The sequence below is a fragment of the Agelaius tricolor genome, unplaced genomic scaffold (genome assembly GCF_023055355.1).
Source record: "Agelaius tricolor isolate 1412-34295 unplaced genomic scaffold, bAgeTri1.0.p SCAF_19, whole genome shotgun sequence".
Taxonomy (NCBI): domain Eukaryota; kingdom Metazoa; phylum Chordata; class Aves; order Passeriformes; family Icteridae; genus Agelaius; species Agelaius tricolor.
In genome coordinates, this window is record NW_027269279.1 from 10,401,541 (window position 1) to 10,423,636 (window position 22,096).

Here is a 22,096-nt window from a genome sequence, read left to right on the forward strand (position 1 = left end):
CTACCATCGGGTAGCAGCCGTCCGTCCTTGCCCGCGGTGACGGGTGGCACGGCCGCCCCTCGCTGTGCGCGGCTCCGTGGGACGGGGTCCCGCCGCCTCCCGCACTTGGTGAGGAGCGGTCACTCCTCCGAGAGGCTCAGCCCAGACAGAAGGCGGGGGTCGCCCGGGGAGCGGGCCGAGCGCCCGGCCGCTGGCATCCCGTACGTGGGCTCGGCCCGCCCTGTCCGGAGGCCGGCGGGGGCAGCGCTGCGGAGACCGGCTCCGGCCGCGGGGGACGGCGGGCCGAGCGCCCCCGAGGAGGGCCGGGCGGTGGCGCGCCTGGATGCCCGCCCGAGTGGGAACGGGCGGGGAAAGTTTCTCCTGTGCGCGTCCCGTCCGTCCGTCCCTCCCTCCCTCCGCGCCCGCACACTCTCGCAGACACACACACGCTCACACCCCTCTCCCGCCGCCAGCGGCCGGGGGGCACTTTTGAAAGCCCTTCTGGTTCCACACCCAGCCGCCGCTGACATCATTCCCGCAGGAGGGCGGGCGGAGGCACCGCCGCCGCCGCCAGACGGTCGCAGCCCCGGAGAGCTGCCCGCCGGCCCGCGCCCGTGAGTAGCCTCGGCCGGGCGGGGGGCGCGGGGGGAGCGGGGCGGCGGCGGGGGGAGCGGGCGGCTTCGCCGGCGGGGGAGGAAGAGACCCGTCAGAAATGGGGAAAAATTAAAAGCACGCGTTTGTTTACTACGAAGCACATTTCATTTGGGTGGCTGCGGTGCTGCGCCGTCACTGGCCTGGCCGGAGAGAGCGGTCCCTGTCCCGTCGAGCCCCGGCCCCGCTCTTCGCCCCGGGCCTCCGGGAGCGGGACGGGGCGGGCCGAGGGGCTCCTCGCCAGTGAGTCCAGGCTGGGCCAAGGCAGCAGAAAGTTCGCGTTCTTCACGGGATAGTTTCTTTCTGTTCTTTTCTCTAATGAACTCTCAGCGGAGTTCGCGTGTGTTGCAGTAACGCTGTAGCAGCTCTTGGCAGCTCCCCCCCCGACAGTAGAAGGAAAATACACTTAGATGTAATTCAGTGCAGATTTCGGTTTATGAAGCTCTGGCCAGCATTAAACGTTTTTCTGCTTGAGTCCAACTGCAGTTTCACTCACGGGTGGTTTTTATCTATAGGTAGTGCCCCACTTCCATCCGGGATGTTGTGTGCCAGATAGTGGACAGGCAGCTCTCAGTATCGTGGGTTGTCTGCAACTTTGAGTATTGAATTTGAGAGGTCAGCTCCTTGTTTGGACATTTCTAAGAAGAACAGTACATTGCTATCTGTTCCTCAGCAGGCTTATCCACGACTTGTTCATACCCACAGAATGCTGCCATCAAGAAACCTGCAGTTCAGCCTCTCTTTTAATTTATTGGCAGGAATACTTTGTTCACATGGTGCAGGAAGGTCTTTTTATATTTCTCTCCTCACAGCAGTTGGGAATAGTATGTAAATGATCAGTAATTATTCCTATAGAGCATCTTAGTAGTATCCTCTGACTTGATACAAGGCTGTGAAGAAACCCACTAAATAGCTGTGAAATCCACACTGAATTATTTTGGCGTTTTCTTTAGGAACTTTGGAAATAAACAGCTATGGTTGGCTCATCATCAGAAAAACAAAATGTAGCTCTTTTTCTTCATTTATTTGCAGACTCTGTATATACAGTGCTGGTGTGTTAGCTATATAAAATAAGCCTTCTTGCCTGCCTGAGCAGATGTTTTTTCTATCAAATAAAAATAGTCTATAGTGACTCTTTCATCCAGACCTCCTCTTGGATGTTGAAGACTTTGCTGTCTATGTGGTTCAGGAAGAGCTGTGAGGCTGGGCTGCTGGGACTGAGGTGCCAGGTGGCTGCAGGTGTGGCAGGCAGGAATCCACACAAATGGTAGGGGACTATTGGGCATGAATTTCACTGCGGGGAGAAACGGGAATTGCAGTTTGCTGCACAGTCCAGAAAACTTTTTGTAAGAGAGTGTGTGACAAATGCCATCCTAAGTAATGCAGCTGGGGTTCAGGTACTTGCCACAGCTGGTGAAATCAAAGTGGGAGTGGAAACGAAGGCATGTGGTAAACATGGCCACCAGAAGCTGATAGGACTTTATTCAGCATAAGATTTAAGGACTTCACCTTTGCTTCAAAGACATTGAAAGGAGGAACTCTTGCTGTTCTCTGAACCTCCTTGTGAACTTGTAGAGTTGAGTTAGGAAATAGACTGTTGGGATACCTGAGGGAAGATTCATCCTCTGTGCTGAATAAAGATGTGTACAGATTGTATCATGCCAGCTGCATGGCTGACAGGGATGTTACCAGGTACCTGTCTGCCCAGCCAGGAATCCAGGAATTGCTCTACCAGTAGCCATCAACATTAACTGGAGCTGAAATGCAGCAATACCATGAAGACTCTTCATGCTGATCAGTTTCTTGTTAGTATGCTCATTTGGGAAGAAAAATGGTGTGTTAGTATAATTTCACAATAAAAAAAAAAAACCATCCAATCAGTAGACAAGACACTACTGGTGTTGTATTCTTTGTTTGTGGTCTGGAAAGACTTCTATCATAAACATACAAACAGTGTTGATTATGCTGTGGATTTGCCAGTGAGGAAAAACAGTTAGTTTTATTTGGTTACACAGATTAAAAACCTTGTTAATAAAGGAAGTTGTTGAACAGACTAAGCAGGTCAAGACTGAAGGCTGCTGCAACATTATTATCTTAGACAAAGAATCTGTCTCAGTTCATAGATGTTTATTATAGGAGTTATAGGACGGTCTCAGTTCATAGGAGTTATTGTTGCTGGCCAACATTGTTTAGAAGAAATGAACATCTCTATCTTACACCCACTTTCAGTAATACACTTGACCTCTCTTGATTTATTAGCATCTCCTGCTTCAGTTACCTTGTGTCTTTCTTTTTCTTCTATTATTATGGCTTTTATTTTGTTGTCTTGTTTGTCTCAAGGTTGTTTCCCAACTCAGGTTTGACATTCCTTCAGTGATTAGAAGAATGTTGTACTGATGAGTCCCATATGGGTATTTAGAGAAACGAGACCTTCCCCTACTTTTGCTAAGTATATTAGGTGTAGGCTGTCTCCTTTCATAATGTAGTTTCCTTGTAATTTAAAAATGAGATCAGTTGAAGCACAAGGAGACTCTTCCCTTTTCACTTGAATATATTTTGAGTTTCCACTGGCACTTCGCATTCGATTTGTGTCCTGAGCATCATGTAAGACATGATATCCCCACATAAATCAGGACAATAATGTGTTTAATTGAAGAGATAAGTAGGTCTCTGGGGACAAAGTCTTTCATACTGCTAGCTGGCAGATGTACTTTCCAGGTCCTCCTCCATGTTCCTGTTGGAAGAAGACCCAGAGAATGAGGCACTGTATTATACAGGAACTAATAAGAAAGATATTTACTCTGAGGTGAAACAAACACTGTATGTAAAATCCATGTGAAACTTCAGCACAGCCAAATTTGAAAGTAGAAAGGAATGCACAGCTTTTATTGAAATCACATTGGTCTCAGAGGGAATGCAGGGGGAACATAAGCACAGCACTAAGGAATTCCATTCATGGAGCTGTTCAGTGTTTGTTAGGGTTTGCTTGTTTTTTGGATGCTCAAAGCAAACCATGATCTTTGCAGTGGAGTTTCAGTTTTTGCTAAAAATTTTACTGTTTTAGAGAGTAGATAATTTTGTAAAATATACCTCAAAATGTCAGGTGATGCTTATGACTTCATAATTATGATGCTTATCTTCATTAGGAAGATAAGCATCATAATTATTAGCAAATACATCTTGCTGGGTGAGACTCAAGAAAAAGTCTGATGGCCTGAATTCATCCATCAAAGGAATTATTGTATCTCCACTGAATGGGGAAAATGTAATTACACCTTTTTATTTTGCTGGTGAAGTTTCATGGGCAGGTTTAATGATGGTATGTGCATGCCAGGTGAAGCCTCATAATTTGGGTGTGACCTTAAAATACAACCCTCTGGCTGTGTAGAGATCTTCACAGGAGTCTGTAGGTGGAGCAGAAAGTGGACTGACTCAAATACCCCTTAGAGATGGCTATAGGATATATATTTATGGTTTGCTTCACTGATTCTTAAACACTGTGCTATGTTTGGGATTGCATGGGCTGCAAACAGCTGAGGTGGGCAGTAGGAACACTCCCTCAGCTGTGTAATGCAGGTGTTCAGTGTCCTGAAATAGATCCAAATTCTGGCCTTCTTCCAGACAAAAGGAGGCCTTCCAAAGGCCTGGATGTCTCTGCTGAGGTGCATGGGCTCTGCACACTCACCTGTTCTCCAGGGCTTGCAGTGCTCAGTCCACTGAAGAACAAACCCGCTGCTTAGTTCCAAAGCAGAAACAAACCCAAGTCCAGAGCCTGCAGAACAGTCTGTGAACAACTGAAGGGCTCTGGCTGAGCCTGCCCATCTGTCAGGGTGCTTGGTGTACCCTTACCTGGCCTGTGGCTGTGCAGTAACCCAGGCACTGTCCAGCCTGGTCAAGGTGCAGCTGCAGGGTAGGGCAAGGTGACCCGAGGGCTGAGGGGACTGGGCTGTTCCCATAGAGCAGCCTGTGTAGAGGAGCTGTGCACTGAGTGTGCTCACACAAGGCATGGAAATCCTTCTACCTGGATTTGTAGAGTCCACATGGCAGCTTTAATGGCACCGATTACAAATTATGGTGTAAAAATTGCATTCTGGAGGTAGGCAGAGTATTCGGTGTAATCCTGTACTACAGTGTTGCTGTCAAACAAAGTAGTAGTTGTGGAGAGTTTAAGCTTTTTGTTTTATAACCAACTGTTGTACCACCAATAGAAATGTGTTTTCACACTCTTGATAGATGATGTGTAAACTCTGAAATAACTAAAACCAAAATTTCTCAACACAGAGCTAGTCAAATCCAAATCAAAACAAGCAGTTTGAAAACTTTACAACAGTGAATGCAACACATTTAATTGCTAGCAATTTCCACAGAGCATCTGCCAAAGTTAAAACAATATCAGCTTTTATTTCTACAGAATTAAATGCATTGCTTTCAATCTGGAAAGACAGACCTTTTCTGCCTTTGTTTGTTGGTTAATTAGGTGGAACATCATAAATCACTTGAGCTGTTCTGTTGTATCTGGAATAATCTCTGGATAAGCAGCATTCTGTAGTCAGTAGAGCCCAGGGTCTGAGATTCACTCAGAACTACGTTAATTTCTAGTCAATGCTGCAGGTGTGCTTTTTTAAAAATATTTTCATTGACTGAGGACACATTTTATCTGTCAAACTGATATAAAGGTCTGGTATTTTACTTGGTCTGTCACTCCCTGCCCAGCCAAGGTATTGAGCAGAGACACCCCTCGACACTGAAATGTGTCCACACAGTGATTGTGCAGGGGTGAGGCCAGGCCACACCTCAGTTCAGCTGTTTGTTTCAGGAGCAGGTTCCCGGGAGGGTTCCCATAGCTTGAATAGCTTACTGGAACAGCCCCGTGTCATTGTCCCAGTCCATGGAGCCAGAGGCAGGGCTGTGCCAGCAGGCTGCAAAGGGCTCTGTGCTTGCTGACCCCTGCCCTGGGGGGCTGGCAGGCAGTGGTGGCCCTTAGGTCACCCTCAGACAAGGGGCTCAGGCTGTGCTCACTCTTGGAAGCTCTGCTGCCCACCTGAGAAACAAAAGATGCCTCCGAGCTGGCTGTGTCACGGTCAGCACGGTGTCACCGCACTGCCCAACAGCCTGCGCTGCTGCCAGCAGCCCCTGGAGCCTGGCAGGGAGCTCAGCCCAGTGCCAAGGGCATGGGTATCATGCAAAAAGCCTGTTGTGAAATGCACAGAGACCTCAGTGAAGCTGTTGAGAGGCTTCACAGGATCAGAGCTGCAGGGTCCTCTCAGGACAGCGGGTCTGCCGCCCTGCTAGCACAGTCCCTGCATCACGGAAATCCTTTTGTGGAGCTTTCCTGTGCTGTGGTGATTGTAAGGCTGTTCCAGAATGTGATAGCTCTAAGAGTTGTAATTTACATCCTAAATGTGCTCACACCTGATTTATAGCCATATATTTTCATCTCTAAGTTAAACAGTTCTTTTTCCTTCCATGTGTTTGCCTTTACCTGCAAGCAAGTACATCCCCATTCTGTCTTGATCTTTGAAAATGAGCAAGTGAGAATGAGAGGTCTTGTTAAGCTTAGGAAAAAACAAATTTTAAGTACTTCTAGACCAGCTTGATTGTTAAGAAGGTTTTAATGTACACCACAGCTTTGTTTACATTGAAGTAGTATCTGGTGCCCAACAAGCAAACTGGCTGAACAGAGAGCATGCATTGAACACCTGAAATGATGCGTGCTTTCTTTAATTTTCTAAGAATACAGTTAAGCTCTACCCATACATACTTAAGTTACAAACATTTTATAACATGTTTTGCACATACCTTTGTGAAAGCTGACAGAATACTTTTATGTTTTGCAAGAAACCAGAAACTGCAATGCACAAGCAGTTACTTCTTTCAAATTACTGCTGGGTTTTCTCAAACAATGTTTGCCCTTTGAGAAATCCCTTGAACCATGGGGTGTCTTTGATTAAAGACTGTTTTGTTAGCATTTGCCAAAGGCATATGATGCTCAGCGTAAACTGAAGGTGGAAGAGTGGATGACTATGATGGGAATCAGAGATTAATTGCAACCCTTTTAGGTATTATTTAGTAATATGTCAGCCTACCTTACACCACTGTGGGTTGTGTTGGGATTAGATGCAGATATAGAACATCTTAAGTATGAGACTATTATTATCTAGTATAAAAGTACAGTTACAACAAAAAGTGCTTTAGGGAAACATAAGAATGTGTAAAAGATTTACTTTTGAGGATGGTGTGATTTGTGCTGCTGGAGGAGGAAAAACAATCTCTTTCTGCTGACCCACAAAACCCTCTAAAAAGCAGTTTTGAGAAGATGAAGTCTTAAAGAATTTTATTCAAATATGTCTGTGTAGGCAGCTGACTTCTGTACCTGCTAAACTGTCTTCTCAGCATATAGTGGCTAGTAATGTCTCTTCCAGAAGAGACATCTATCTTGAAGTTTTTAAGCTTCAGGCTATTTTTTAGGATTTTCAGGTAAGCTGTCACAAGGCTCATTTTCCTGGTTAGTGACACTTCCCCACCCCTCAACAGGGCATTGTTTCCCTGTGTTCCCATAGCTGGTTTTCTTCTGCTGAGTTTGCCCACAAAGGCTTCATGGCTGAGTGACTTTCCTCAGCAGTGCACACAGCAGGGCCATAGTGAAAGGAGTGGTAGGGCAAGTCTAAACCCAGTCCAAACTTGTTTGCAAATAAATGACTGACAGAGTTACAGAAGTGGCAGCAATGCTGGCATCCCTAGGTCAAAATTTTATTAAAAGCATTCCTAAGATATTAGAAACATCTGCTTCTTTTGGTCTCCATACTCAAAGCTAGCATATTGCATTTTTGCTGCAGTTTGCTTCTTGGTTTTGTTTGGAAATGTATGGAACAGCAGGGTTAGAATTTCCTAGACTTTAGAGTGCTGGCTTGGTAGCATAGATCTAATGAGGAGGACAGGGTGAGACAGGAGGAAATCTGCAGATGATCTGCCAGACCTGCCTGTAATCACAGTCTCTTTCATTTTTGGTAACTAGGTGGGGTTTCTGAAGAGGAGACCAGATTTAGTGTTTATGAAGTTGTTTGAGGAAGAGCTGAAAGGGTGCTTGAGCATCCCCTCACACACAGGTGATAGGGAGGCCAGGGAAAGGAGCTTGTTTGCTCCAAGTCTGCTGCTGCTCAGGCAGTCCCACCAGTACCAGCAGGATGGACAGACACCCAAACACAGTAAAAGCAAAAGGTTTTATTAAGCTATAAGTGTACATTTGTACTAGTTGTGGTGCACACAAAGAGCAGACCTCAGGGCTTTGGTTGCAAGGCACGATTTTCTGAAAGAAAACTGGAAAAAACTAGGTATACTGTGTGTCTTGTGAGTTTCTCTCCAATCTCGTGTATTTCACTATCAAAACACAACAAGCTGGCTCCTGTGATTATGCTGGAGGTTGCTGGGTCTTAACACAGCCTCCTGCAAAGGCACCAATAAATCTAGAACTGATAGGATGACCCTACTTTATTTTGCCATTGTGTTAGAAAAGCCATACATGTTGTAATTCAAATGGAGCTCTAGAAAAGAGAGTGGATTCGTTTTTTTGTATTGATTATTTTTTTGCCTTCATACAGTGGTTGGGTGCAGGGAACTTTGATTCATTTCCTTCTGATTTCCTTGCTTTGTGAGGAAGGACTTAGAAAAGCAGGTGGAAGTATAAGTGAAAAGCTCTCTTCCTTCCACATAAACTAGGTAGCACAAAGAGCTGTGCCTTGAGTGTGTTCTCAGTTAGGCAAACAAAAAGAGCTGATGGTCTCTGTGCCATCTAGGGGCTCACAGGACACGTAGCCCTCTTGATTCCAAAGCCAGCATGAAGCAGGGAATGTTATTTCATGTAGAACACACATTGTTCTTCATGCTTAGCTTTGCAGCAGGAGGAAATTGGGTGGGAGCCCATGTGCTGTGTAGACTGTTACTCGTACTTTGCATTTCCCTCCTGGGTCCCCATTCAGTATTGTAGAGGTGTAGTCAGAGCCATCCAGCACTTCTTGCAGGTCTCCACACTGCCTGCAGAGACTGGTTGAAGAGGGACATTCAGTTTCTGTATTGACTATTAGCTGGGTAACACCTGGGCATGAAAACAGGTCACAATTTGAATGTACACTTGAAGAGTGTTGGTGTTCCCAACTGTCTCAGACAGAAGAAATAAAGAAATGGGAGTAAATTGCTTCAACTGGTGTAATTATCCTCTTGGTATTACATTTCCTGATTTTCTCGTCCTTTATGTTGTTTGATATTTAGGCATTAGAGGACTGTTGAAATCCTCAAAGCTCTTGCTGGCTTGGGAGAAAGTCTGCTCTCTGAACTTTACTTTTGGTTCCACTTCTGAGAATCACACAAGAAAAAAGAACCCTTCATACTTGATAAAAGAAGAAAGAGAAGAAAGTTAACAGTATCAGTCTGTTCTTCATAAACCAGGGAATTTTGTACATGTTTAGAGACAATGGTACAGGCAAAATGTGAGCCAGCTTCTGAGTTCTCACATGTCATGAGACACCATGAGATGTGGCACAAGAACTCTGAGCAAAAACATGTAAATCTAAACAACTTATGATGCATCACAAGATGACAGATTTCTCATGCTACAAGTATACAATCTTCTTCTTATAAATTCACATTTTTAGACTTAATTATAGCACCAAGGGGCAGAAGAATTGATAATTAAGGTTTGCTTTGATTCAGTTTTACACCAGTGACCTCAAGAAAGTTCAGCTGAACTGAATGCTTATTGATGGCCCAAAGACCTGCTGTTCTTGTTGCAATGAAACATCTCAGTGCAGAGAGCTGCAGGTATGGTAACTTGTTTAGCAGGATCCTCTACCCCTTGTTTTGGGTGTGTCTTTTCAGCTCTCTAAATGTGGGTGTTGAGAGTCTGCACACCTCCTGCCTCAGTCTGTGCAGAGCAGGAGCTGTTCTGCAGAGATTTCACTGTGTTTCTAAGGGTATGAACCAGGATTGTCTGTGTGGACTCAGATGAAGATGATAAAAACCCCTGACTTGCTCTTAGGGAGTGAGGGCAGCAGCCAGTGTTGGAGGGTAAGCTTCAGCCTTTCCAATGCAAATGAGCCCAGGACAAACACACTGCACCATGTACTGCTGGTTGCAAAAATTGAGTATGCACAAACATGAGAAACAGCCTGGCAGCAGAGCTCAACTGCATGGGAAGAAAGGAAAGCGTTTGCTGTGGAGATGACATCTGGGTTGGAAAGCAGTGATAAAACTTCTGTTAAGAACTGTCAAAGACTATTTCCATTTTTGCTTGCTTGCTGTACTAAAAAACTTAAATAGTCATGTTTCTTTATACTGATGGACATAAAAGATAAACTTTATCCTGGAGATAAACTGAGGCCTTTCTGCAGGGGATGTATTTTTGTGTGTGATATGACATAGGGAGACAAGCCAGTTTTGAAATGCTACAGTTCAGAAATGTTGGAAACCCTGGCCTAGGTACCTTACTTTACTGTGAAATTCTGTGATGGTTGTAGTGTTTTATCTTGTATAAACATACTTGTCTCTGCATGTCCAGGAGATTATAGCAGAGGCCCTTCTTAGCCACTTCTTCTAAAGCTCATCAGGCTCTTTCCCATGGCAAGTGCAAACTACTGCTTCCAAAAGTCTGCATTGCTGAGGAGGTTCAAGAGAAGTGTGACTGCTGCATTTATCCTCCCCATGTAAAATGGAGTAGCACTTCGAGCATTACTTCTGCACTGATTGAAAAAAAAATACAGTGTTGCTCTAACTGGCCTTTTGTTTCATTGTGTTTTGTGTAAGTATCCTGCAACTTAACAGCATTTGTGGGAAACTTTATTACCACAGCAAATCTGGATGTGTTCAGTGGGATTCCTATAACTTACTCTTTCTAGATCCAGTGGCAGTCTGCACTTGTAGCTCAGCAGTATCTGTCCACTCTGCCTTACACCACACCATATGAAGTGGCATTAACTGCTTAGCCTTGCAATTGAAGGAATTTATGTTGACATCCGAAGTCATCCTTACTGTAACCCCCAAATCTGTTTTTAATGACACATGTGATGAGCTAAGTCAAATAGTATGTTCTCTTCTGTCAGAGCTTTGCTGGAGGTTAGTACAGGGAGGTTCCTGAAATAGCTGCAGATTGACAGGAGAGCTGAGCTGGAAGGAGCCTCTGGAGGTCTCTGCTGCAGACTCTGGCTCCAAGCAGGGGGTTAGATCAGGACGTTCTGGGCCTTGCTTCAGTTGAGTCAGGAAGATGTCCAAGAATGGAGATCCCACAGCCTCATGGGCCCTGTTCCAGTACTTAATCATGCTCATTGAATATAATTAATACTTTTTTCACAATTGGAATATTCCTTGTTGCAACTTGTAACCGTTGCCTGTAGTCTTTTCATCATGTACTTCTGAGAAGGGTGGCTCCATCATTGTAAGTGTAGTGTGTCCAAAAAGCTTTTCTCATATATTTGTGTGTGTGTAAAAACTATTAAAAGAATTCAAGCCACTTTGGGGAATGATGGGCAATATCTGTTGCATCATCCCAGCCTTCATCCATGCCTAAAGGCAGTGTACTTTAAATTCATGAACACCTTGACCTGAGAGCATGGTGTGTTTCAGCTGCAAGTAAGAGAAGGTAAAAAATCACTCCGCCCAGGAAGCAGTTAATGGTAAATAAGAAAAGGAGTACAGCTAGTGTGCAGAACAGGATGTTACCAAAGTGTTTGGTTAGTGATACATTAGTGAAATAAGAATTCTGAACGTCATGCAAACAGTGCTCTGTAGCTGTGTCCTTCCCTTGCTCACAGGGAGAGGAGAGGAGCTGCCTGATGCTAGGAGAGGTTCCCAGGCAGGCTGTCCTCAGAGGACTGGGGAAGGAAGAGCTCCTTGCTGAAGCAGTGGGAGAATCTTGAGTCTGCACTGTAAGGTTTTGAATTCCAGCTTTGTGTGGAGTGGAGAAGGACTAGTAAATCTTTCTGAGAGATGAAATCCAGAATTTCTGCCTAGAGGGGGATGCAGGTTCTGTAGTAGCATTGCAGTGTTGCTGGCTGCATCTTGGAAGAGGGGAGCTGCTCTTTGCTTCCTGCCCACAAATCACAGAGAGTTTCTCTGGAAAACCCTCCTCTCTTCATTATTCCTTGTGCAGGCTGGGGTGAACCACAGAAACTCCTGGGTCTCCATGGGAAGGGAAAGTTTGTAGGAGTGATTGAGGTCTGTGCACTTCTGGGATCCTGCTCAGGCATGACAGATGGGATAACCAGTTCTTGTTGTCTTTTCCTGGTATTAATTACTTGGAAATGGTCTGTCTCCTTCTTTTCCCCCAGTGTATTTAATTCCTGTCTCCATGTGTCATTGTTTAGCACTGTGTGCACAGAAGTTGTAGCAGCTTGTGAAGGGAGCAGTTGCCAGCAAGGCAGGAGGAGGAATCTAAAGATGATTGTTAGGAAGGGTCTTCAAAAAAGAAATGTCAAAATGTCAGACCCATCAGACCTTTCTTATTGTCCATTTTTTTTTTTAGAGATGAAAAAAAAATCTCTTTCATTTAATCTTGGCTTTATTTGGGTAAAACAAAAAATGTCTTCTTCTTACCAGCCATACATATTTATCTGTCCTGTCTGAAACACTTCTCTTTATGGCTGAAAACAGTAAAACAAAACCATTCATTTGACTGAAGATAAAGTGGGTTCTTCTGTGCTGGCAAGTCTTGCTTTTCCAAGATTGGTTTTAATTAGGTTACGTTTTTTGGTCTCTCTTACTTTATGTTACTTCATGTAATAAGATGAAATTTTATTGTTATTCTTAAAATAATACTGAGTACAATTTGGTTCTCTCTCCTTATATGGCAGATGATTGTTGCATTATTGAATGCTTAGATACCATCTGTGCAAGAAATGAACCTCAGAAAAAAACCAACCACAAGACAAGAGGGTGCTGTGCAAAGACTGGTATATATCACAATGAAAAATATTTTTGTGTGGCATTATACAAACCCACAAAATATCTTCTTTTCCTTTCTTCTTCCTTTCATTCAAGGAAGGCTTGATAGAAAACCATGAATGACATTTCTAGAAGTGGAACTGGATTCCTCGAGTCCTACAGTAGAATCACCTCATTGGAGGCAACTCCCACTTTCTGTTCTTCATTGTGGCTGGGAAGGCAGAGTTTAACAGAGAGGAAATAGGAGGAAATACTCACTAGGGTAGCTGCATTTCCTATTTTAGGGTTTGACTTGGCTTTCCCATTCAGTCATTCTAATTAGATATGGATATAAGGCTGTCCCCTTATTTTTCAAAAAAGCACTTCAATGCTATTTGCCTTTGAGCTTGTTATAACTCTGTACTGCAGTGGAGATGGAGAGGATTATTCTGGAACTCCTGGTCTCTATTCACTCAGTTATTATGCTGTCAATTATCTTTTTGTTAAAGTTTTGCAGAGTAGTTATTATTTGCCCTGATGAGAGTGCCAGTGGAGCTGCTTTAAAAATGCTGTCAGAGTAGTCCTTTTCTTTGGTTAAATTATTCATATGGTTCATGATTCCAGTAAATGGCAGTAGGAGAGAGGGGATTAGACATGAAAAAAATAATGGAAGTCTTAAAATTCCTAACTGCCCTTTCTTCTGGATATTTACTGTGTTATGTGAGTGGCATCATTTGACATCAGAGAATGTGTCCAAAGCAAAGGGAGAAATATGCATGAATGTACTGATGAGTGACAGCATGCAGATGATGCACATAGTGGTGCATCTTAACTGCAAAGATCTGCAAGACTGCAGATTCCTTATAGCATACATTAATTGGCAAGAACTTCTGGCCAAGAAAAATAGATATGTCAAGCATTTGCATTTTTCTGTGTATTAGTAGCAGTAGTTTTTCCTAACCTGTTTGTTATGTGCCCACAGATTTCCTGGGGATACCAGTTAAGTACAGGTTCTGATGCTCTTGTATATATTTTTTTTCATGTGAGAGGTGACATTGCAATAGGTGGGTTAAATAAGGTATGAAGGTAATAGGTAGCCTACAGAGGGTATTAAGTGAACATAAAATAGCTAACTGGATTATTATGAAACTAATGGGTTTATTCGGCCCTACCAGTAGGAGCAATACATTGAAGAAAATAGTAGTGCTTAGTCATTATCAATGGATAAAACTTATAACTGTATGAACAGAGGACATGAGGCCTAAGGTACAACATAGGTGTTACTAAATCTAGGAGGTAGTTCTTGGTGCACTTAATTTTGTTCTATAAGCATTCTTTTGAAATCTGGTTCTTGCTTCTTTGGAAGGATGGTTGGAATAAGACCTTACTGCAGTCAGTGGAAATATTTTCATCACTGCACATGAGGCAGTGTAATTTGAAATGCACTTCCCTAAAAGCCAGTGTGAAGGAGTTTTCCATCCTTGCACACAGAATGAAACTTCTTTGTGTGTTTATTCACTGCGGCCATCACGCTGGAAGGTGGCAAAATGCAGCTTTTGGCTTCATTTCAAGTTGTGATTCATTTTAACACCCATGATGCCAGTTAAGTATCTGCAGAGATAGAACAAGTGCTGTGGACTCCAGCTGCATCTATGGTCTCTAACAGCACCAGAAGTGCAGGTTGATCCACTGGCAGCTCTTAAAGATTGTTCATATACTTTCTTATGTTCAACAGATTTATCTCAGCCTAAAGCCTCCCCAGAGCAAGGATGCTGATTCTCCTGGCCTTCATTATCGTGTTTCACATAACCTCAGCAGCACTGCTGTTCATCTCAACTATCGACAATGTAAGTGTCATTTCTTCTCCTTGGCTCTCAAACACACTGGGATTTCTTTGCTTCATAAAAATTGAGGTTTTCTTCTCTAGTCTTCAGCTTGCTTACTGAGAGGACCTAAGTTTGTTAGGCACACTGGTGTCCTAAGACCTTTCTGTAACAAAAATGCCTTGGGTGTGCATGTTGCTGGTGGATAAGGCTGTCCATGGCATCTTGTTGTAGGCTCAAGGCAGCAGATTCTCTCCCCTGGGAGAGACTTGGCCATGGAGAATATTTACAGGGTGGAGCCCTGGGATTTGATTCAGCTGGACATGAAGCAGAGAGGGAGGGGAAGATCCACTGTCCTTTTGTGTCGAGTACCTAAAGTCAAACAGCTGGTGATTAATGTGTGGGGATAATTGCAGTCAAGATGTGCTTTGCCTCACAAGTGTTTGTCCAAGATGCCCAGTTAAATCATGACAGACACCATGGTATGTGTGTCCATTAAGTTGAAGTAGCTTCAGCACAAAGCTTTAGAATATTTTATGTTGCATTGTTTCAAAATTTCTGTATTATTTTTGTGATCAAAAAGAATTTACCCTCCAATATTTATATCTAGCTTTTAATGGAATTCTCCATTTTCCAAAACAGCCCACTATCCTGATCAGAAGTCTGTGCACTGGAATCTGTCTATGAGGTCTGATGTATGTACAGGCTTTTGATATTAGAAAATCTGCTGCTGGAAATACTGTTTAGTGAAGACCATGCTCCATGTGAAATTATGTGTTACTCACAACTTTTTATTGCAGAAGTGTACAAACTCAGGTGTTACATTTTAGTCAGCTGGTTGATTGTTCCATGGAAGTACATCATTATTTGAGCACTGGAGCAGATTGTCTTACCCTGCTTATTTGAATATTTAGAAAGAAAAGACAGTGGGCAAAGCAACCTAATCTTATTTCAAATCTGCTGCACACAACCCAAATTATTACAAAAATAAAAGCCTATGCACTCTGTGTCATTAGCTACCTTTGAACATTTAAAAACTTAAAATGTACAACCATCTTTTGTTAGATTTTATATTATGTATCTCTATATTATATAGAGCTCAGAGCTGAAAAATAACATATTGAACTGGGACTGAAAAATCCAAATGAATGGCATTCTGAGAAAGTAATTCTTTTTCTTAAAACACTGTATTCTGTTTATCCATATGCCTACTACCATAGTATATTATAGTTTTAACTGTAGTATTGTTTGTAAAGCTGCACAGTAAGCTCTGAGCCTTCTGGAATGTCTATTTAAGCAGCAGCTCCTACCAGGAATCATATTTAAAAGTCTCATTTTGTGCAGCTCTAGTCAAAACAAAGGCCTGGGTAGCTATTGGAATGGGAATGGGTTTCCTGAGGAAATGCCACTTGTGGAGTGCTTGTCATTTTCCAGGCTACTGTAAAAATCTGCTCAGATGCTGCAGAACCAATTTGCCTTGAATGTTAAACCTCAAAATAGAAATACCACAGGAGGATGTAAATTTGTCAGCCATTACCAGACAGATGCCATAGTGTACCTCAGCACAGCTGCATTGCATTGAGATTAATCATTTCAGTGGCAGGAACCAGAACATCTATAAAGGAATTCTGTTTCACAGGTGATGCTATTCCTTGCAAATTAGCAAGTGCTGTTCCTTCAGAGAGGTGTGCATCCTAAACAGGGTCTGGGTGAATAAAGCACATCTTGTCTAGGTGTCTCAAGGAGTGAGTAATCACTGACTATACAAAATTTCTGCCCAAACAGTGGAAATCCCTGGTGCTTTGGGATGTTTAAGATGCCGTTACCCACTTCACAGAGGTCTAAAAAGAGAATGATGTGTGGATATTTATATACCCTGTATTCTGAAATGCCATGAGATGTCACATTTCATTTGAGTGGTTAAGTATCAAAAATGAACAGAAAATTGTTACAGCTGGTGTATCTAACCAGGGGACACTTGGACAACAAAGGTGTTTTGTGGGTTTTGTTTGTTTTTTCTCCCTGTAAGAGCCCTTTACTTTTATTTTGCAGGCCTGGTGGGTGGGAGATAACTTTTCTGCAGATGTCTGGAGAGTGTGTATCACAAATACGAGCACCTGTATGGCTATCACTGATGAGTTCAATGGTGAGTGTCCCTCCATCCCTGTGTCTGTGTTCCTTCAGCAGATCTGCTGGAATTGCTATGAAATGTACAGGGGCCCAGCCTGGCTACAGTGGCTGCAGATTTACACAGAGCAGCTGCACATGGTTGAAAAGGTATTGGTTACTTTAGCTCCCAGTGATGGACAGGATGAAAAACCTGAATGAGAGGAAACTCTAGTGCCAAGGGTGCATATCATGTCTGGTTACACCTTCCTGAACAGAGCTGTCTCCAGCTCTGCTGGGAGGCTGGGGTCTGCATTTGGAAGCTGTTTGGGACAGCTGGCAGTTTCACTGTGCTTCTAGGACACTGATGGCAGCAAAGGGTGGGGTGTGGCAGAAGTCTCTTCAGTGTTTTCACTCAGTTTGATGAGAAGCTTTTTAATACCAAGCTGGCTGTAGTAATATCAAGGAAGCAGAGGAGAATCAGCCTCTGCAATGCACACACAACTGCTTTGCTGTATCTGCTGAACTCCTGCTTACAGAACACGGCTCTGCCCCTTTACTCCTTGCAGGAGAAGGCAAAGAGAGAAACGATTTTTAATCAAGGCTGCTTTGTTTTTGCAGAGTATCAATCAATTCAGGCTGTTCAGGCCACCATGATCCTGTCTACGATTCTCTGCTGTGTGGCATTTCTGGTTTTCATTCTTCAACTCTTCCGTCTAAAGCAAGGAGAAAGATTTGTGTTAACTTCTGTTATCCAGCTCCTGTCATGTGAGTGATTTTTTCAATGCTTTTGACTTTAATGATATTTTCATGAATGTAGGAAAGCAGGAAAAGGTTTCAAAAAGACCAAGCTGCATGAGAACTCTGTAGTGCTCCTGAGGCCATAGCTTATCCTTCATAATTGTTTAAAGAGTGAGCTGTACCATTCTGTAATATATAGACAGTTAAAACATGGATGCCATCACTGCTCAGGATAAAGTAATTTAAACTTTGAAGGGAAAGAATTCGAGATGCTGAACTTCTTGAGGACACTAAATAACTCTCTAATTGTTACAGGCAAGCACTCACTTCTTTTTTTTGTCAGTCGTAAAAACTACCCAGATGTTCAGAATCATTTTCTGTTCACTGAAAATGACATAGATACACAACAGCACTTCAAATTTATAGCCTGCCAAATAAACTGAAAATATGTCCTGAAATGCTTCCAGGTTAGTTTGAGGATGGAAAACGAGCATCTGCAAAGAAAGGACATTGGTGGAAGCAGCTGACAGAAGAGACAGTGAATAGATGTGTGTACTGATAATGTTTCAAGATGCTGACCTTTATTATTTTCTTCCTCCTGCAGGTCTGTGTGTTATGATTGCAGCTTCCATTTACACAGACAGGCATGAAGAACTGCACCAGAGCCATGGATATGTAATGGAAGTTTCCAAAGGCCAATATGGCTATTCCTTTGTCTTAGCCTGGATTGCCTTTGCCTTTACCCTGATCAGTGGAGTGATGTACTTAGTATTAAGGAAGCGTAAATAAATGTCAGCACCTAGTTATTTCTGTCACTGCAGTACAAAACCAAATTCCAGTAACCATTTTGTATATAATCATTTACATGGTTTTGTAGTAAAGGTATTGTTTCTCTAAAAATGTACTGTGTTCTTGATATGAAACAGAATTAAAAAAAAAAAAAAAAGAAGGCAGGTGAAATGAAATGCCTGGCACCTCCAGGTCAGGGGTTGGAGCAAGACAGAGCCAAGTTGTTTCTTTTATATATTTTATCATCATAAATTGTTTTCCTTTATTAGACATTAACAGTATGTTCCTGGCCTCCAGTAGATTACAAATAAAGCCCGTGCAAATTAATTTGTAAGCAATATACCAATTATATTCCTGGACGAGATATCCCTTTGAAATATGTTAAATAGAAGGGTGTGTAACAAAACAAGACCCAGATGACAGTGAAAAAGCAAACACTTCCAAAGCCCAGAGCTGCACTCAGAGCGTCTGCCCTGGCTCAGGACCAGTGTTCTGCTCTGTATAATGTGCAGTAAGTGTCATCAAGTTTTTATTAAAACCACTTGCTTTGCAAAAGTAAACAAGCCCTTTTTGTTCTCCAGCAAATGTTTCTCTTGATTGTGTTTCACATTTAATTTAAGCACCCAGAGCCTTTGGTGGGAGCACTTATCAGCCAATTCCCTGTTTAGCCTGTGCCCAGCACAGCTGGGGCAGTGAGGAGCTCCCCACCCCAGCCCTGGATCCCTTAGCCTTGGGCAGCCTTCCTGGGAGGGAGAAAAGAGAAACAGAAAAGCATTACTGGGCCTACATCTGCAGATTTCTAAGCAGACTAGTGATCAAGCAATGCCAAATTTAGGTTTTTACATGTTTATTACACTGGGATTTTATCATGTAGTGATTTCATGGTTAATGTGTCCTGTGCAAAAGCATTCCCTGAGTCTGCCCATTGGGAAATTGGCCTTTAAAAAATTGATTTTAAATTCCTTTGTGGATTTTACTGGAACTAAACACTGCTGCTAACCAAATCAGAGTGCAATTGCTATGCTTACGAATTTCAGGATAGGTTTCAAGATAAAATGACCTGGTGGTTTTTATTTTTCAGTAATTTTGTGAGCTAAATCTTTGCTCTAACACCAGGCTTAACTGCCAAGCAGTGTAATACTGGATTTGGCTGATGGTGATTCTGGAGATCAGTGTGGAGAATGAATGAAGCAGCCTGTCCTGGTTAGTCACTGTACTTTGATGCTTAAGTACAGATTTGACATTTGAAAAGCTCTAACCATTTATTTATTTATTTCATATTCTCTACAGCTGGCCCAATATAGAGGCAGTAAAAAAGTAAATAGGTTTTGAATGAGGTATTAAAGGAGAACAAGTTCAGTATCATAAGGCAGTGTAGCTCTACTGAGATTAATAATTACTACATTAGACACCAGATAACGAAATTTTATCTGTTTTCTTCAGATTTATCCTTGATTTATCACAGAGTAAAAGTTCAGGTGCATAGCTTTTTAGGAACTGTCTCCAGCATGAGTGACAGGTCATGTAGTTCCATCTTCATTCCTTCAGCATCCTATAATGCTTTGGCATGTGCTGCTTGTCTTTCAGGAGCAAAGAAATCCCAATAAGACTGTTAAAAATTAGGATGAGCAAGCAGGACATCACAGTAAAAGTAATAATAATAGTTAAAAACCCACATCAGTTTGAAGAAAAGGGATTCTTCCCAATCTAGCATCATGCTAGTATTTCATCAGGTTTTTTTCCTCTTAGTGAGAGTGCCCTGAATTTCAAGAATTATTACCCTACTTTTTAAAAAAGTGTTTCTATAATTTGCTGAATACATTTCAGGTTCAAAACCTGAGTTTTTGCTAGCAAATAAAATTTGTCTTAAATAAATAGATGCAGGTTTAAGGATGAAAGTAGATAGACTGATAGCTAGGCATTTTGTTACTTTTATTAAAACATTAAACAATAAGGGAAATTTTGAAGCAAATACAGATTAAAGCTCTAATATCTAGACGACAGTCCTGAAGAATTCTAAGTTAAGCTTTTTATGCCACTGACTTGCAGAGATGCTTCAGTTTCTTGCCTTGATAATGCTCAGGTCATTTGTAGAGCAAATATTTAAAAACAAGATGTAGATATATATGAACACAGTTTAATTCCACAGTAAAGGCTCTTCCTCTTTAATAAAGTGAAAAGCACACACACAACAAATACTCTGATGCACAACTCCTCCACTTGTGTACAAACACCAGCACGTGCATGATGCCACACAGAAGAGATGGGAATGTTCTGCACAAGTGAACAAACCAGTCTGAACGAGAGTTTGAGCAGAACAAACATATTTTAGGGTTTTTTTTCTACCTTATATGCCTTTAAAATATACCATTTTCTATACTCTATATATTCTGAAAATGTACATGAAAATAAAGTTAAAACAAATTCTTGTACTGTATTAGCAAACTCAATACATTTAGCAATATGACCTTTTCTTTAAGCTTGGGATATATTTACACGATGTTGGATGAGAAATAGTTGAGTGTTTGTGTGAACAGGTAAAATTAAATTCTTCCTGCCTGTAAGTAGAACCAGAAGCTGATTATTTTGTCCTTTGTTGAAGACCTTTCAGGGTAAGCAGAGAAAATATTAGTGTATTGAACTTTTAAATGTATGGTGTCAAGAGAATGTCTTGAGTAATGCAAGATCCACTGATGCTCTGAGGAGTTATTACCTATAAGGTTTTTTTTATTTTCCATCATTTGCAGAAACAATCATATATTTTAAGATGAGGTTGAGTGCCTTGACTGGATGAGCAAATAATGTAAGCAACAAGCCAGTGACTTCTCTATCTGCTCCAGTCCAAGCTTTGGATTTGCAGATCACACAGCACACTTGGGTTTGTACAGATCCATTCAAAACACTCCCCCAACTCCACAGAAATAATTTCCCAAACCCCATAAAAATTCTCCTTTGTAATCATAATGAATAAAAGGAAAAAGTCCCAATTGTTAAAATATTCACTATCAGCTGTGAACCTACCTTTATGTTTTTCACCTAGCAAGTAATCATCTGCAGCACAGGAAACAATCTTGGAAAAACAATCTATAATATTTATGACAAGATAATTTTTTTTTTAATGTTTGCTTTTATTTATGTATTCTGTTCAGAATAAGAGCTGGGCATTACTTTGCTATACTGTATCTTTGAAAAGTATTGTAGGTGATAGAATCTGTGCAGCTTAGACATTAACTAGTTTTTTACCCCAGCTACATCAACATTAATTTTATGTGGTTCTTAATGTGTTCAAAATAATGGAGGGACTGCTTGACTTGTTCTGTTCTTATCTTAAGCATTGTGGAAGTTTGTGCCACTTAGCTAAACAGACCAAAGAAAAGAATTCTTCCTGTAATTCCTAAAGACAGGAATAAGATGAGCCACTACTTTTCCAAACACTAATGACAGCTAAAAATCCTAAAACCATTGAAATAAAATAATGATGTTGAAAATTTTATTATATTTTTCATTTCTTTTATAGGTGCAATAATCCCCTCTGAAGTAATAAGATGAAAGAAAATTAAATGTGGAAGTAAAGTAGTTTTAAAAAGAAGACTTCCATTTTCAAGGCTGTAGAATCAAGCTTATAAAACTAAAGGAGTAACATAACAGACTGTGACAAGTAAGAAACATGAAGTTAATACTGTCAGTAATGCTTTGACATGAAACCACTGCAAGTAAGGGTAGTACTTACCAGCAGTAGCAGACACTTGGTAAGGTACTCTGAGTGTCTTAAAGGGTTTTTTAAGCAGTTATAGATTGCATTATCACCAAATGGTCTAGAACATCCAAATGATCTCATTGAATGAGAAGATCCACCAAGTAACTCCTTTGGGGATGACAACCTGTGATAAAGAGCTAGGCACTGGAAGTGGCAATGCCTTTATTTGCCTGTTTTCTTCCACACTGAAGCAGAATTACTACAAAGGTTTTAATGGAACAGACACAGGTGATAACTGCATAGGGAAGCACATTTGGATCAGTTTCTGTAAGGGTCCCTGACCCTTGCATTTTGTCATGAGTCTCTTTTAGTTTTGAGATTCTGAGAAGGTCTTTGAACCCTT

The 22,096-nt window shown here is 41.8% G+C and overlaps 1 protein-coding gene across 1 annotated transcript; it reads left to right on the plus strand.

Moving 5' to 3' along the window:
- The first annotated feature begins 206 nt into the window (after positions 1-206).
- On the plus strand, positions 207-20,446 carry EMP2 (epithelial membrane protein 2). Its single transcript, XM_071444246.1, has 5 exons — positions 207-593; positions 14,273-14,384; positions 16,413-16,506; positions 17,088-17,234; positions 17,812-20,446. The coding sequence occupies exons 2-5, from the start codon at positions 14,307-14,309 to the stop codon at positions 17,994-17,996; spliced, it is 504 nt and encodes a 167-aa protein (XP_071300347.1). The 5' UTR covers positions 207-593; positions 14,273-14,306; the 3' UTR covers positions 17,997-20,446.
- The last annotated feature ends 1,650 nt before the right edge of the window (positions 20,447-22,096 follow it).

Coding starts and splice junctions, on each gene's coding strand:
- EMP2 (XM_071444246.1), top strand. CDS start 14,307: ATGCTGATTCTCCTGGCCTTCATTATCGTGTTTCACATAACCTCAGCA. Junction 16,507..17,087: donor TATCACTGATGAGTTCAATG/GTGAGTGTCCCT, acceptor TTGTTTTTGCAG/AGTATCAATCAATTCAGGCT. Junction 17,235..17,811: donor TGTTATCCAGCTCCTGTCAT/GTGAGTGATTTT, acceptor TTCCTCCTGCAG/GTCTGTGTGTTATGATTGCA.